The sequence below is a fragment of the Brassica napus genome, chromosome A7, assembly GCF_020379485.1.
Source record: "Brassica napus cultivar Da-Ae chromosome A7, Da-Ae, whole genome shotgun sequence".
Lineage (NCBI taxonomy): Eukaryota > Viridiplantae > Streptophyta > Magnoliopsida > Brassicales > Brassicaceae > Brassica > Brassica napus.
In genome coordinates, this window is record NC_063440.1 from 24,443,606 (window position 1) to 24,458,145 (window position 14,540).

Consider the following 14,540-nt stretch of genomic DNA (forward strand, 5'->3'; position numbering starts at 1 on the left):
ATGTTTTAGTCCTACATGAGATTATTTTTCTTTATTAGTTTTACGATAAAATAATAATATAGGTTCAGAGCATTATTTTACAAAGAGTTACGATGCACAAATTTAATTGCAAAGTCTACCTTTTTAAAAAAAAAATTCAAATGATAATTTTTTTTGAAACGAATAATGTAAATTAAAAATATAAGATTGATTTTGTTTATTTATTAGTACTTTTTAACCTTGACTATGTCCGTAGTTCGCTTTCCTCGGCAAAGACTAGTTTCGTTGCCGGTTTGAGGAGGAAGTTGATTCTCTCGTTCGCGCGCGCGCTCTCTTCTCCTTCTTCGTCCTCTCTCTCTCTCTAGCCGGTCTCTCACGGCGCTTCTTCCCTGCTCCGGAGAAGATATAAACTTGAATTGGGAGAGTTAAAGAGCGGAATTTGATGGTTAGAAAGGCGGAGACTTCACCTAGTGTTGTTTGCTTAGGATGAACGGTGCTCCCTTTTGCGATCCGAGAGGGTTTCTTAATCTCATGGAATGGCTGATCTCGTGAGCTACGGTAGCATCGAGCGAGACATCGAACAGGTACTTCCATATGTCTATGTCTTGATGAACACAGGATCTTTTGTCTTTGTTGCTTGTCTGAAATGTCAGTCCAATTCTGCTTTTTTGAAAAATGCTGATAAAAAGTGATTTATTTTAATGTTGTAATTTGTTGTCTAAAAGATGAATTTATATATATATTTTTAAAACAAAATTGTATTTTCTCACACAAGATCTTCAAAAGCCTCTGCCTTTATTTTGCAGGCTCTAATTGCTTTGAAGAAAGGAGCTCAACTCTTGAAGTATGGTCGGAAAGGAAAGCCTAAGTTCTGTCCCTTTAGACTCTCCAATGTGAGTATGCTTTTAAAAAACATATGTATACATTTGGTTTAGCGGTGAAGACTAGATAGAGCTCCTCCTTCCTGCTACTTGCTTGTACAGTTTTATTATTATTATTATGATTCACGGGTCCAAGTGGTGCTATAAGGCAGATGATGTACTACAATACTGCATCATGGTTCATAGCTGACCCACCTTGGACATGTTATTTTGCAGGATGAGACATCTTTGATCTGGATCTCAAATGGTGGAGAAAAACGTTTGAAGTTATCTACTGTATCTAAGATTGTTCCAGGCCAAAGAACTGTAACCTCCTCTTCAAATTCTACTTTCTGTTTCCCAAGCAGCTAAATTGACATTACTTTGTAGTAACATATTATGAGTTTGATCATGTTTTATATTTATCAGGCTGTTTTCCAACGTTACCTTCGCCCTGACAAGGACTACTTATCTTTCTCTCTCATATACTCCAACAGGAAGCGGACTCTTGACGTGGTTAGTGAATCATAACTTAGTCACTCTTGTACTATCTGCCTCTCTATCTGAAGATGTTGCCTTGGTTTTACAGATTTGCAAGGACAAAGTTGAGGCAGAGGTGTGGATAGCTGGCCTCAAAGCTCTAATATCTGGTCAGGGTGGCCGCGCCAAAATCGACGGCTGGAGTGACGGCCTCTCTATTGCCGTAAGTAAATAAGCATTGCAAATGGATTCTTTCTTTTCGAACAAGTCTTATTTGGATTTCCTCTTCATTGTGTTTTTCTTTCAGGATAGCAGAGTAGGCAGTCCAACCAACAGCTCAATTTGTGCTTCTCGAGATTTCAACAGCGTCGACGTTCCTTACACTTCAACCGCCTTCTCAAAGTCTATCAGAACAGAGAACTCCGTCAGTTCCGAAAGGTCACATGTGCCCTCAGGCAGCCCAAACATGTCAGTACGAGGACCTTCAACAGACGTGTTCCGCGTTAGTGTCTCCAGTGCTCAAAGCACCACTTCAAGCCACGGCTCTGGTCCGGACGATCGTGACGCTCTAGGTGATGTTTATCTATGGGGTGAAGTTCCATCTGATAAGAACGCTAGCTCAAAGTCTAACGTCCTGGTTCCAAAGCCGTTGGAGTCCAACGTGGTTTTAGATGTACATCAAGTAGCGTGCGGTGTTAAGCACGCTGCGTTAGTGTCTAGGCAAGGCGAGGTGTTCACATGGGGTGAGGAATCAGGAGGACGTCTTGGCCATGGGATGGGAAAAGACGTTACTGGTGGGCCCCCACAGCTTATTGAGTCTCTAGCTGGTTCTAGCGTTGACTTTGTCGCATGCGGTGAGTTCCACACGTGCGCTGTCACAATGAACGGAGAGATCTACACATGGGGTGACGGAACACACAACGCAGGGCTTTTGGGACATGGCACCGATGTGAGTCACTGGATACCTAAGAGAATCTCAGGTCCTCTGGAAGGTCTTCGAATCGCTTCGGTCTCCTGCGGACCGTGGCACACTGCGTTAATAACATCGACCGGACAGCTTTTCACTTTTGGAGATGGGACGTTTGGTGTTTTAGGACATGGGGACAGGGAAGCTGTGTTTTACCCGAGGGAAGTCAAGTCTTTATCCGGTTTGAAGACTATTGCCGTTGCGTGCGGTGTGTGGCACGCTGCTGCGGTGGTGGAAGTCAGTTCGAGTGTGTCGTCAGGGAAGCTCTTCACATGGGGTGATGGTGACAAGGGCCGTCTCGGTCACGGAGACAACGAGACTCGTCTTAAACCCACTTGTGTATCATCTCTAATCGACAATGATTTCTACAAAGTTGCGTGTGGACATAGCTTAACAGTCGGATTAACAACATCTGGTAAAGTTTACACTATGGGTAGTAGTGTCTACGGTCAGCTAGGGAACCCCACTGCTGACGGGAAGCTTCCTTGCTTAGCAAGTAACGACTCTGTTGAAGAAGTAGCGTGCGGAGCTTATCATGTAGCGGTGTTAACATCTCGCAACGAAGTTTTTACTTGGGGGAAAGGTGCTAATGGGAGACTAGGTCACGGAGACGTGGAGGATCGTAACGCGCCGACTCTAGTCGAGGCTTTGAAAGAGAGACATGTGAAATACATTGCGTGCGGCGCAAACTTCACGGCGGCGATATGTCTTCACAAGTGGGCTTCTGGCGCTGAGCAGACTCAGTGCTCAGCTTGTAAACAGGCGTTCGGATTCACTAAGAAGAGCCACAACTGTTACAACTGTGGTCTCGTCCACTGCCACTCGTGCAGTTCCAAGAAGTCTCTGAAGGCTTCCCTGGCGCCTAATCCAGGGAAGCCTTACCGCGTCTGCGATTCTTGTTACTCCAAGCTGAGTAAAGCCTCGGAAGGTAGCGTGATGCCGCGGCTTTCCGGGGAGAACAAGGACAGGTTGGATAAAGCCGAGCTGAGGCTGGCGAAATCTGGAATACCGTCGAAGATAGATTTGATCAAGCAGCTGGATAGCAGGGCGGCTAGACAAGGGAGGAAAGGGGAGACGTTCTCTCTTGTTAGAACTTCTCAGACGCCTTTGTTACAGCTTAGGGATGCTTTTAGTAATGTGGCTGAGTTAAGGCGTGGGCCACCGAAACCTGTGGTGACTCCATCTGGAGGAAGCTCTAGATCTGTGTCGCCTTTCTCGAGGAGGTCTAGTCCTACTCGTTCGGTTACTCCCATTCCTTCGATGGTTGGTATTGGCTTTTCAACTAGTGTAACTGAGAGTTTGAAGAAGACTAATGAGCTTTTGAATCAGGAAGTGGTCAGATTGCGTGCTCAGGTAAACTTGTCCACTACATTCCTTAAACTAGGCCTGCAGTTTCGGTTCGGGTATTTTTGGTTTCGGTTTATTCGGTTCGGCCTGAATCCCACCGAAATGAACCAAAAAAATTGGTTCTGTTTTTGGTTAATTTCGGTTTTTAATTTTATTTCTGAAAATAACCAATTTTGTTTTGGTTTTCGGTTGGTATACTTTTCTAAAAAGGATATTTTTGGTAAATTTTGGTTTTTCGGTTCAGTTATTTTTGGTTATTTTTAAAAAAATTTAAAACCGAATCATTTTTAAAATCCTATCAAACCAGACCAAACTTAAAACCGAACCCAAAACCGAACCAAATAAATTTTGGTTCGGTTTGGATAAAATCAGCAGGCCTACCTTAAACTCAGTCGTACGAAATTGTTTTTTTTTTTAATAAAAAAGGAAGCTTTGATGTTTTCTAGGCTGAGAGCTTGAGGCAGAGATGTGAGGTCCAAGAACTTGAAGTCCAGAAGTCTGCGAAGAAAGCACAAGAAGCAATGAAACTGGCATCAGAGGAAACTGCCAAATCAGAAGCTGCAAAAGAAGTTATAAAATCTCTTACAACACAGGTCACTCTCTTATCTATGTTTCTCTTAAACCGTCTCTCTGTGACTCCCACTAACATGATTAAGTTTGATCTTTCCAGCTGAAGGATATAGTGAAGCTGCTACCACCTGGTGCTCACGAAGCTGAGACCGCAAGAACAACTAATTTGCTGAACGGATTTGAGCAAAACGGGATTCACTTTGCTAATGCAAAGGGACAGCGTTCATCACGTTCTGATTCAATGAGCGACACCCCTCTTGCATCGCCTTTGACCCCTCCCTCACGCTCAATGAATGGACTCTGGCGAAGCTCCCAGTCGCCAAGAAACACAGACGAGCTTCAAAGCGACGGTGTTAGAATCAGTAATGGTTTCTCAGAAGATGGCGACACTCGCAGAAACTCGAGAAGCTCAGTAGCAACATCAAATGCTTCTCAAGTGGAGGCTGAGTGGATCGAACAGTATGAGCCTGGTGTTTATATCACACTACTGGCTTTAGGAGATGGAACTAGAGATCTCAAACGTGTGCGCTTTAGGTAACATTTATTAGAATCAATATCAACGTCTTTTTTTCTAATCTCCAATGCATTGTAGAGATTAGATAAACAACAATGTGGTTTTTTGTTTGTTTGCAGCCGGAGAAGATTCAAGGAGCAACAAGCAGAGGCATGGTGGACAGAGAACCGAGAAAGAGTATACGAAAAGTATAACATTCGTGGTACGGATAGACCAAGTGTGCAATCACAGCTCCCGACATGATCAAACTAAACAACGAAAGCAACAGGCATAGGAAGCAGTTTTTTGCACTGTATATTATAGAGAATATCTATTGTTTTGTTTACAAAGAGTGTGTCGTGAGTTTGATAATTTATTGATAATCAACTCCAATCTGATGTATGTGCTAACTTCATGATGTTTAGGTTTTTCTTGACTACACTGCACTCAGTTTCTCTTTTCTAATTATCATCGTTTTGGCTATTTGTTTATCTACCACACTGCGCCTCAGTTTCTCTATTTCATGTATGAGGAAAGAAAATGATTTGAGTTTGGTTTTTGGTATGGTTAGATGATGAACAGAGAGAGAGAGAGAGAGCTTACCCTTGTCCTAAAAGTTCTCAGACAAAACTGAGTAAGTAATCATTCTTTTTAATAATACATATTAGATTATTTGCTGTATATCAAATACTACAATGCTTGTCAATCTCATTGTATTTGCTTCATTTATAAGCTAAATACTAGATTTTGACCCGCGCTTTCAAAGCGCGGCGGGTTTATTTTTGTTTTTTTTTTCAATTGACAAATATTTAGTAAATGTCACATTTCATATATTTGTGTTTTATTTTATAAAAGATTTAAAAATTTTATCTTTATTTATCGTATTTCATTTTAAATGACTATTTATGTTAAAAAATTAAACTTTATTTTTTTAATGAATTAAGTTGGTATAACTCTGATAAATTAATTTTATTATGGGGTTAATATTTTAATTAAAAAATTATATATTTTTAATAAAGATTTATACTTTTCAATAAAAAAATTCAATTATTTTTATGAATGCTTAAATTATATTAAGAAAAGAAAAAAAATAATAATTAAGAATAATTGAAAAAAAATTATTTGAACTTGGACTCAATGGCCCAAAGGAAAAAAAAAAGTGAGAATTGAATCTGATTTTTTAATAGGCCCAAATGCCCCAAGAGATATTTGATTTGGGCTGGATCCAAAAATAATGACCCAATATAAATTTGTTATTAATATTACTTAATTGTCCTTAATGAAACATGCAATGTTATTGAATGAAACATGCCCCTAAGGTAATTATGACAATACGATCCTGCTTTAATAGTATAGATACTTAAGTGCTAAGGTAAATGCGTACAGCTATGTTAAAGCTCGTCGTGAGCATTTTTAGCATCTTCACCGACCAAAACAGTTTCTGACAAATACTGAGTTTGGTCCAAGCCCTTATTGTCATGTGAATCCAGACAATCAGCAGAGGGATGAACCACTCCATAACCAAACCCTTCAGCTGAGTTACAATATGCTTCTACTTTTCCATCATTGCCTTCCAAATTGACGTTGTTGAGAACAATGTGGCTGCAAGGAACTGCGTCACTGCACGCAAACTTGATAGCGTTTTTGCTTTTTGTGGTTCCGGTTATGTTTCTGTACATTATCTCCGTTATGTGAACTGCTGATGTCTGCAAAAAAAAATGATTAAAGATTCTTGATGTCATCTTGAGTCAATGGTTTTTGTGAAGAAGAAAGAAACCTGATTTTGACAAGTTGATGGCGAATCACAGTAGAACTGATCGATTATAATGGGATTCGCTACGTCATGCATCTCTACGTTCTCAAAACGTACACCCTTTACGTAACCATTACCGCCCTGTTTTGAAGATCATCATAGTTTTCAGGAACCAAAAGTATAAAATAAGCAAGAATCAAGAATTGAGATTTTACCTGCCATGTCTTGATTCTTAGACCATTAGTTGTGTTCTTTAAGACAGCAGTGTCTAACACAATAGCTGAGACAGTTGCTGTCGAGTTTCCTCTTCCAAGGCTTCCAATGCTAAAGAACAAGAATGCATGTAAGAATCTTGAGAAGTGTTTGGTTTGACAAGGTTAGATAGAGATGGTTTACCTGATTCCATGCCCTGGTCCACAGTATATTTTCTTCATCTTTATCCTCGAGCTTGCATTCACAATTGAGACGCAATCATCTCCTGTTTATCAAGTTTTTTTTTAAGTGGTATAATATTATGAGTTTAATTTTAGCAGTTTAGTATATGATTTGGGGAAGAACCTGTGCTGATTTTACAGTCTTGGACTATAACATTAGTTGATGCAGTAATGTGGATTCCGTCAGTGTTTGGACTGTCTCCTGGAGATGTGACCATAACTCTAGAGACTCTAACAGTGTTTGACCGAGCTATGATCAAATGCATCTGTTGGCTGTTCCGGATTGTTAGGCCTCTCACATACACATTTGAACTTGATTCTATAGTTAGTGCCTGTATATATCAAGAGCTTAGTTGAACAGAAATAAATGGTAGATGAACACCAAAAGGAGAAACAAAATCATACCGTTGGTGCACCTATGCAAGGCTATAAGAGAAAACAAAGAAAGATATGTGTCAGATTTTTTTTTTCAGTTTAGAACTAGAAGTAATGTTCAAGTTGTGTTATAGAAGAAGATGTTACGTTTGACTTGTTCTTCTTGCAAGAAGCAGCCCACCATTTGGTACCAGAACCATCAATGACTCCATTTCCTTGGAAAATAACTCCTTGGAGTTTGGAAAACTCGAGCCAAACCCTTTGGAATCTCGGGTTCCATTGGCTGGGATCATCTGGTGCAACGATTGTTCCATCAATCTATAAAAATCAAGTTTTAAAATATGCATAAGACAATATTGTAATATGTTGTGTATAGCTAACATGTATCATCTCAAAAAGAATTTTAAAATGTTAAGAGATTACCTGAATAATCAAATTTTCTTGACATGGACCATTGAATTTCGTTGCGTTTACTAAATAGCTACGTCCTTGTGGAACCAGTAACACGGATCTTGGTGCAGAGCAGGCTATCTTCCATGCACTTACAAATGCCTGATTATAAGAAGAGCATTGCATCAGACTAGTGGTGGTTTTGGGGCATATAAATATGTCAAACGCACCTGAGTATCGTCAGAAACTCCATCTCCAGCTGCACCAAAGCTATCTACATTCACCAGATTCTTACCAGAAAATTGGCTTGTAAACAAAGAGAAATCAAAGAACGTCACGTCATCGTCAATATCATCCTGAGGTACATCAAGGTTCTCAAGCTCTCCAAGAATATCAAGCTCCCTATAAGCTGTTTCTCCTGAAGCTCGACAAGAGGTTACCATTAACAGAGCCAAGAGAGAAAAAATGAAGAGCCTATCCATCTTATTCTTTAAGAAAACGCAACGAGAAAGATTTTTTTCTGTATAGTTAAGTAATGAGATTCTATGCAAACATGTTTGGTTTGTAGTAGATGATACATTGTTTGGATTTATAAGCGGACTAATTAAGGACATTTGTGGGTTTTGTATTGGCTTGGCTTAAAAGTAAATGAAGAAAACCTCATATTTTTCAACACATCTAAACTTAAAGCACAAGGCATGTGCCTTTCCACTTCTTTTGCTTTACTCCAAAACCTCTACACAGATTTTCTTGGTCAACATAGTTGTCAATATTGGTCCCCTGGAATCTAGAAGACAAAACTAGAAAGAAGGACCAGAAAGCTTTGCGCTTTTTTATACCTCAACCTCGAGATGTTGTTTTCCATAGCAAAAGATATATATAGAAGTACTAGGTTAACGAGTTTGTTGTACTTGTGTACTTGTACTCATTGCAGATATATTGAAAAGGTGAGCTTTCTAATGGGTTGTATCTTCTTTTTAACGAGAAGCATAAACAAATTGTCTCAGACAAGTAGTTGGCAGTTGGCATAACACGCAAACTAAGTGTCATGCCTTTCCATATCACTTGTATGTATGAAATCACGTTCTGAATTGAGCTTCTACAATGAATATGTATGGTCCAGGGGTTTTTTTTTTGGCAGTGGGATTTGAAGATTGTGTGCTTCAAGTTGCTTAGAATCTAACTTCAAATGATTGTTGAATGAGAGTGGTAGGTAGAATGTGACTGATGGTAGGTTTATAACTTATCTTGTGTACTTTGTTTTGTAGATAATTACATCCTCATGTCAAGACAACTTTGAATTGTTTGGTGATAAGGTCCAAGAATTTGAAGCCAAAGAAAATAAGTCATTTCCGGAGAATAATCATTGAACATATTTTCACTATCACTATTGGCAAATTCCACTTCTGATACTCCTACTATAAAAAGATAGAAGACTCACAATTTGAAAGTGTTCTTCAATCTCCTAAAAGTATCAAAGTATTAGCAGTAACATTGTGGGCAATATATGATTGCAAGATACTTTCAACGCCTAGCTCATTTATCCAAATACTCAAAGATGCAAACGCTTGCTCTTTTATGATTCAGAGACATGCTAAAAACTAATGATAATCTTCCTCAAATGCTTGCTTTCATAAATAAAGTTCGTTGTAATAACCAACAAGAAACAAGAAGCAACTCAATGAAGCTTAAAATTATTTGAAATTCTGTAGGAAACAAAACAGAGTTTAGTTCTGTAAACCACTGTTGAACAAACCAATGACAATGTCCATTTCAGCCTTCTTCATGCACAGTCCGAGCTCAATGCCACCTGATTCGTCACGTCTCTCAGCCATTGAGATTGTGTTTCTTTCAATCGAGACGACATCAACCTTAACGGGTCTTCCCCACCCGAAATCGGACTCGTATACACCCAACCGGGTCGACCCGGCTAACGACCCTAAATGTGACGTCACACCCACGCAATCAAAACCAATCTTGAATTCTTCCGCTATAGTCTCTATCTTCCTCGAACTCAACCCTTTCACCAAACCGCTGAGTATCTCCACCGCCGACACGAACCCTCCCTCTCCCGCGAAATCCCCCGCCGTCTTGCTGTTGAAGCACCCCGCCGGAAACATGCAGTTCCCGAAGTAAGTCGCCGGAAGCGGCGGATCGAGCCGCTCTCTGAAATCCGCGACGAAGAGGAAACTCACGGGCCTCTCCATGTCTCCTCCGCGCGCCTTCACGAGGCACGTCCACACGTAAGCGTAGGCGACGACGAGAGTCGACAGGTGAAGAAGCTCACTCGGAGATGACGACTCGTTCTCGACTCGCTCCCGGAGCCTCTCGACGTCGCCGCGCGACAGCACGAGCGTGGCGAAGACGCCGTCGTCTCCGCGCTCCCAAGCCGGAATAGAGCTCAGGTTTCTCCTCCTCCCGACGATTCTGCCGTCGTCGTTGAGAGCTCTCACGATCTTGAGCATCTGTTCATCGAGTCCCGTTGTATCTTTGATCAACGACCGGTCGAGAGACGGAGTTAGAGTCTCCGGTAGAGGGGCGACGACTGTGTTGTCTCGTTTGCACGTGTGAGCCCAAGCTTTGACGAACATGGTTGACGTTTTTCCGTCTAAAACGGCGTGGTGTGCGGCGACGCCGATGGAGAATCCTTGGCCAGGGAACAACGTGATTTGAAGAGATAAGACGGTTGCTGAGTCATCGGAGACAGGTAGGTCGGGTATGAGAGTGTGTAACTCCCAAGCTGGACGTTGTCCGTAGCTGGAGAGAAGAGAGAAGTCAGCGTCAGTTTCGGCGATGGTTAGTGAAACGGAGTCGTTTTGGGAGACGACGATGCTCGGTTTGGGCTCGTTTGGGTGGGAGATGAGGCGGCCGGCGAGAGGGAGGTAGTTGCGGAGGACGAGGGAAAGGGAGAGCTTGAGCTTTGGGAGGATGGAGGAGCGGAAATGCTCGCGAGTCGACTCGGTGAGTCTGTAGAAGAAGAGTCGCTTGGCGGGGTTGATCACTAGCCATGGTAGGTCGAAGAAAGTCAACGGGATTGTGAGTGAGTTGGCTGAGTTTAGGACCGAGTCCGAGTCAGGAGCGGGGGTGACTCGGGAAACCTCAACGACGTGTATTGTCATTTGGTGGTGACGAAACAAAACATCCAATACTCGACACGATCCTTTATAAATGTTGGATATGATTCGACATGAAGAAATCTGAAACTTGGTTTGAAGAATATAAGTTGAGAATCTTGAGATAAGGTTCAAGTGGAGTGGATGAAGAAGAAGCTTGTCTAAGCCATAGGGTGGGTTATTATGAGCACGTGAGGATCATGTGCTAAGACTAAAGATATTTGGATGTGTTCTTCAGTTTTGTAAGAGCAAGCATATTAGCGGCAGCTTTGTCACCAGTGATAATAAGATTCTTACAATAGTCTTATGTTCATCCCAAAACACTGGGAGAGTATAAATATGCAATACTTGCCTTTTTATGATCAAATATATACCTAGAACCAATGATAATCTTCCGCAAATGCTAGTCTTCATAAACAAAGTGAGCTGTAAACTAACGACCATTAAACTAGTACTTGTTGTAGGAACAGTCCGTATATTTGTTTAAAAATAATTATTTGTTTACTAAACACTAACATTCATTAGAAGCCTCCTTAAAAAACATCTGGAGTCACCGAGATGGCTATTTTTATAATCTCGCAAAGCTACTTCGTCCTCTTGTGCATGAACTTTCTTGTTGGTGACTTCTATTCTTCTTTTAACTCCTTATTCCTCTCTTGATCATGACATATATAATCCAGAAAGTTTTGCCTATGCGGATAGGTTTAGTAATAAGGTCCAATAATTGAAAATGATGTTGCCGCTAGAAGCCAAAGAAAATAAGTAATTTGAGGAGAATAATCTTGAACGTATTTTCACTATCACTATTATTATACAATGCCACTTTTTGATACTCCTAGTATAAGTAGATTGAAAACTCACCATTTCAAGATTGTGAGCAATGACTGCAAGATACTTTCAACACCTCATTCATCCAAATACTCAAAGAAAAAAAGAGGCAATGCTTGCTTATATTAGGGTTAGTGACATGCTTAGAACTAATGATTAGCATCTTCAAATGCTAGCTTTAATTTCTTAAATAAAGCATGTAGTAGTAATAATAACCATGTAAGCAACACTTGTGCTTCGAGTAATAATCAAAAGCATCACAAGAAACAATAACAACTCAATGAGCTTAGCTTTTATTGAAAAAATGTAGGAAACTAACGTTTAGTTTTGTAAGCCATTGTTGAACAAAGTAAGGACGATGCCCAAGTCAGCCTTCTTCATGCACAGTCCCAGTTCGATGCCACCTGATTCGTCACGTCTCTCAGCCATTGAGATTGTGTTTCCTTCAATGGAGACAACATCAACCTTAACAGGTCTTCCCCACCCGAAATCCGAGTCGTATACTCCCAACCGGGTCGACCCGGCTAGCGTCCCGAACTGTGACGTCACACCCACGCAATCAAAACTAATCTTGAATTCTTCCGCGATCGTCTCTAATTTTCGTGAACTCAAACCTCTCACCAAACCGCTGAGTATCTCCACCGCCGCTACAAAACCTCCCTCTCCAGCAAACTCGGCCGCCGTATTATCATAGCTGCCCGCCGGAAACATGCAGTTCCCGAAGTAAGTCGCCGGAAGCGGCGGGTCGAGCCGCTCTCTGAAATCTCCAACGAAGAGGAAACTCACGGATCTCTCCATGTCCCCTCCACGCGCCTTCACGAGGCATGTCCACATGTAAGCGTAGGAGATGACGAAAGTGGACAGGTGGAGCTGACTCGGATCTGGCGACTCGTTCTTGACTCGCTCCCGGAGTCTCTCGACGTCACCGCGTGAGAGCACGAGCGTGGCGAATACGACGTCGTCTCCGCGTTCCGAGGCCGGAGTAGAGTTTAGGCTTCTGCTCCCGATGAGTTTGCCTTGTTTGAGAGATCTCACGATGTTAAGCATCTGTTCATCGAGTCCGGTTGTATCTTTAATCAACGACCGATCAAGAGACGGAGTTAGAGTCTCCGGTAGAGAGAAAAGGACTGTGGTTTCTTCGAGGTGTTGTTTGCACAAATGAGCCCATGCTTTGACGAACATGGTTGACATTTTTCCGTCTAAAACGCCGTGGTGTGCGGCAACGCCGATGGAGAATCCTTGGTCTGGGAACAACGTGATTTGAAGAGACAAGACCGTCGCTGAATCATCGGAAACCAGTACTTCGGGTATCAGAGTGTGTAACTCGGAAGCTGGACGTTGTCCATAACCGGAAAGAAGAGAGAAATCAGCGTCAGTTTCAGCTATGGTAACCAAAATGGCGTCGTTTTGAGAGACGACAATGCTAGGTTTGGGCTCGTTTAGCTCCCAAGTGATGCGGCCGCAGAGAGGGAGGTAGTCGCGGAGGACGAGGGAAAGGGAGAGCTTGAGCTTAGGGAGGATGAATGAGTGGACATGCTCACGACTCGACTATAGTTTAGAAATCTCAAGAACTCAATCATGAATAAGAATAACTCTCTTATTATCTTAAGGAAAAATAACTCAAAAACCTTAAGCTCACAATCTCTCAATCTCTAAACCACAAGTTATGCAACACTCTTGCATCTTCTTATATAGAGATTAATAACTCCTAATCCTATTAGGTAATATATCTAGATAACTCCTAAACATATTAATATTCCTAATTTCCATAACTCGGTAGGATTAGGACTTTAACTTATTTCTCAAGTTTCCTTTTCTTTCAAGCTTAATCCAACATTCTCCCCCTTAAGCTTGAAATCCATTTTCGACAAGTCTTCTTCAATACCTCTAATTTCTTTGAGCTTCAGTTTCCCAAATGCTTTCATCACAATATCGCTTCTCTGTTCACTCTCAGGTGTATGCCAATATATCTCTTGAAGCCATATAGCTTGTTCCATAGCTTCAGTCCCTGCTATGCCTTCAGCTGCACATGACGGTAACACAAGAATCTCTTGTTTGCTTGAACTCCACATAATTGATCTTTCATTATCATAAAATATATGTCCTGCCACGCTCTTGCCATCATCCAAGTCAGTTCTATGACCTCTACCAATATCTCCAACAATTGGTATCTCAGTAGTTGCATGTATCTTCATCGCAGTTCTACGAAACGCTTCGAATCTTTGCATATCTCGTCTTATCATCATTACACAGCAAGATAGCTCCCGTCTGGCCTTATGACAGCCGACATTCCTCATGTATCTTGCAGCATCACTGTGTCTTTCAACTTTAGACTTTGATAGTTTCAACTCATATTTCATTGGTGTATGTATCATACTATAATTATCCATTCCATCCAGATTACTCATGTCGAAACTCACAACCATCTCCCAGTTAAAAACTTCAGTGGAGATATCGATTTCAACTTTTAGATTCTCTAGCCTCTTAAGTTCCACTTGGGCGTGTTCTTTCTTTACTAATTTTAGAAACTGTATATTCTCCTCTTCCAACTTCTCTTGCTCAGAAAACTTCTCTCTCTCCCTTGAAGAATTTAAAAATTCTTCCCGTTTGTCTTTAATACAATACCCGAACTCTCTTTTCTGCGTCTCAATGCCCAACACGAGGTCAACTCGTTCATGCTGTATCTTAGTACGCCACTTTGAATGTTCCTCCACCATTTTATTCACAAGTTCTTCATGCTCTCTCATGAGATACATTGAGAAAACCTCTCGTGTAATGTACTCTGTTTTTTCTTGTAACTCTTCTTTTTTTTCATTACTGTGTTTGCTCTCAACTTGAAATTTAGTTTTCTCCATCGACAATCCATCTGATGCAGCCAACCGTTGAAGATTTTGACCCCTCAAGTCCTCTAAGTATAACTTTCTAAGTTGATCTTTCTCATTCTCCAGTAT

The 14,540-nt window shown here is 41.2% G+C and overlaps 3 protein-coding genes across 3 annotated transcripts; 1 reads left to right on the plus strand and 2 right to left on the minus strand.

Moving 5' to 3' along the window:
* Positions 1–221: 221 nt before the first annotated feature.
* On the plus strand, positions 222–5,179 carry LOC106418678 (PH, RCC1 and FYVE domains-containing protein 1-like). Its single transcript, XM_048736113.1, has 9 exons — positions 222–563; positions 786–872; positions 1,077–1,166; positions 1,269–1,355; positions 1,429–1,542; positions 1,627–3,639; positions 4,080–4,226; positions 4,304–4,737; positions 4,837–5,179. The coding sequence occupies exons 1-9, from the start codon at positions 516–518 to the stop codon at positions 4,958–4,960; spliced, it is 3,144 nt and encodes a 1,047-aa protein (XP_048592070.1). The 5' UTR covers positions 222–515; the 3' UTR covers positions 4,961–5,179.
* Positions 5,180–5,931: 752 nt separating this feature from the next.
* Positions 5,932–8,331, minus strand: LOC125576320 (probable polygalacturonase At1g80170). The gene is made up of 9 exons (XM_048736118.1): positions 7,879–8,331; positions 7,682–7,810; positions 7,406–7,576; positions 7,289–7,309; positions 7,008–7,215; positions 6,846–6,927; positions 6,665–6,773; positions 6,474–6,590; positions 5,932–6,402 (listed from the first exon to the last, which is right to left on the minus strand). The coding sequence occupies exons 1-9, from the start codon at positions 8,260–8,262 to the stop codon at positions 6,088–6,090; spliced, it is 1,536 nt and encodes a 511-aa protein (XP_048592075.1). The 5' UTR covers positions 8,263–8,331; the 3' UTR covers positions 5,932–6,087.
* Positions 8,332–9,253: 922 nt separating this feature from the next.
* LOC125576321 (phenolic glucoside malonyltransferase 2-like) lies at positions 9,254–11,105 on the minus strand. The gene has a single exon (XM_048736119.1). The coding sequence runs from the start codon at positions 10,765–10,767 to the stop codon at positions 9,376–9,378; it is 1,392 nt and encodes a 463-aa protein (XP_048592076.1). The 5' UTR covers positions 10,768–11,105; the 3' UTR covers positions 9,254–9,375.
* Positions 11,106–14,540: the final 3,435 nt, after the last annotated feature.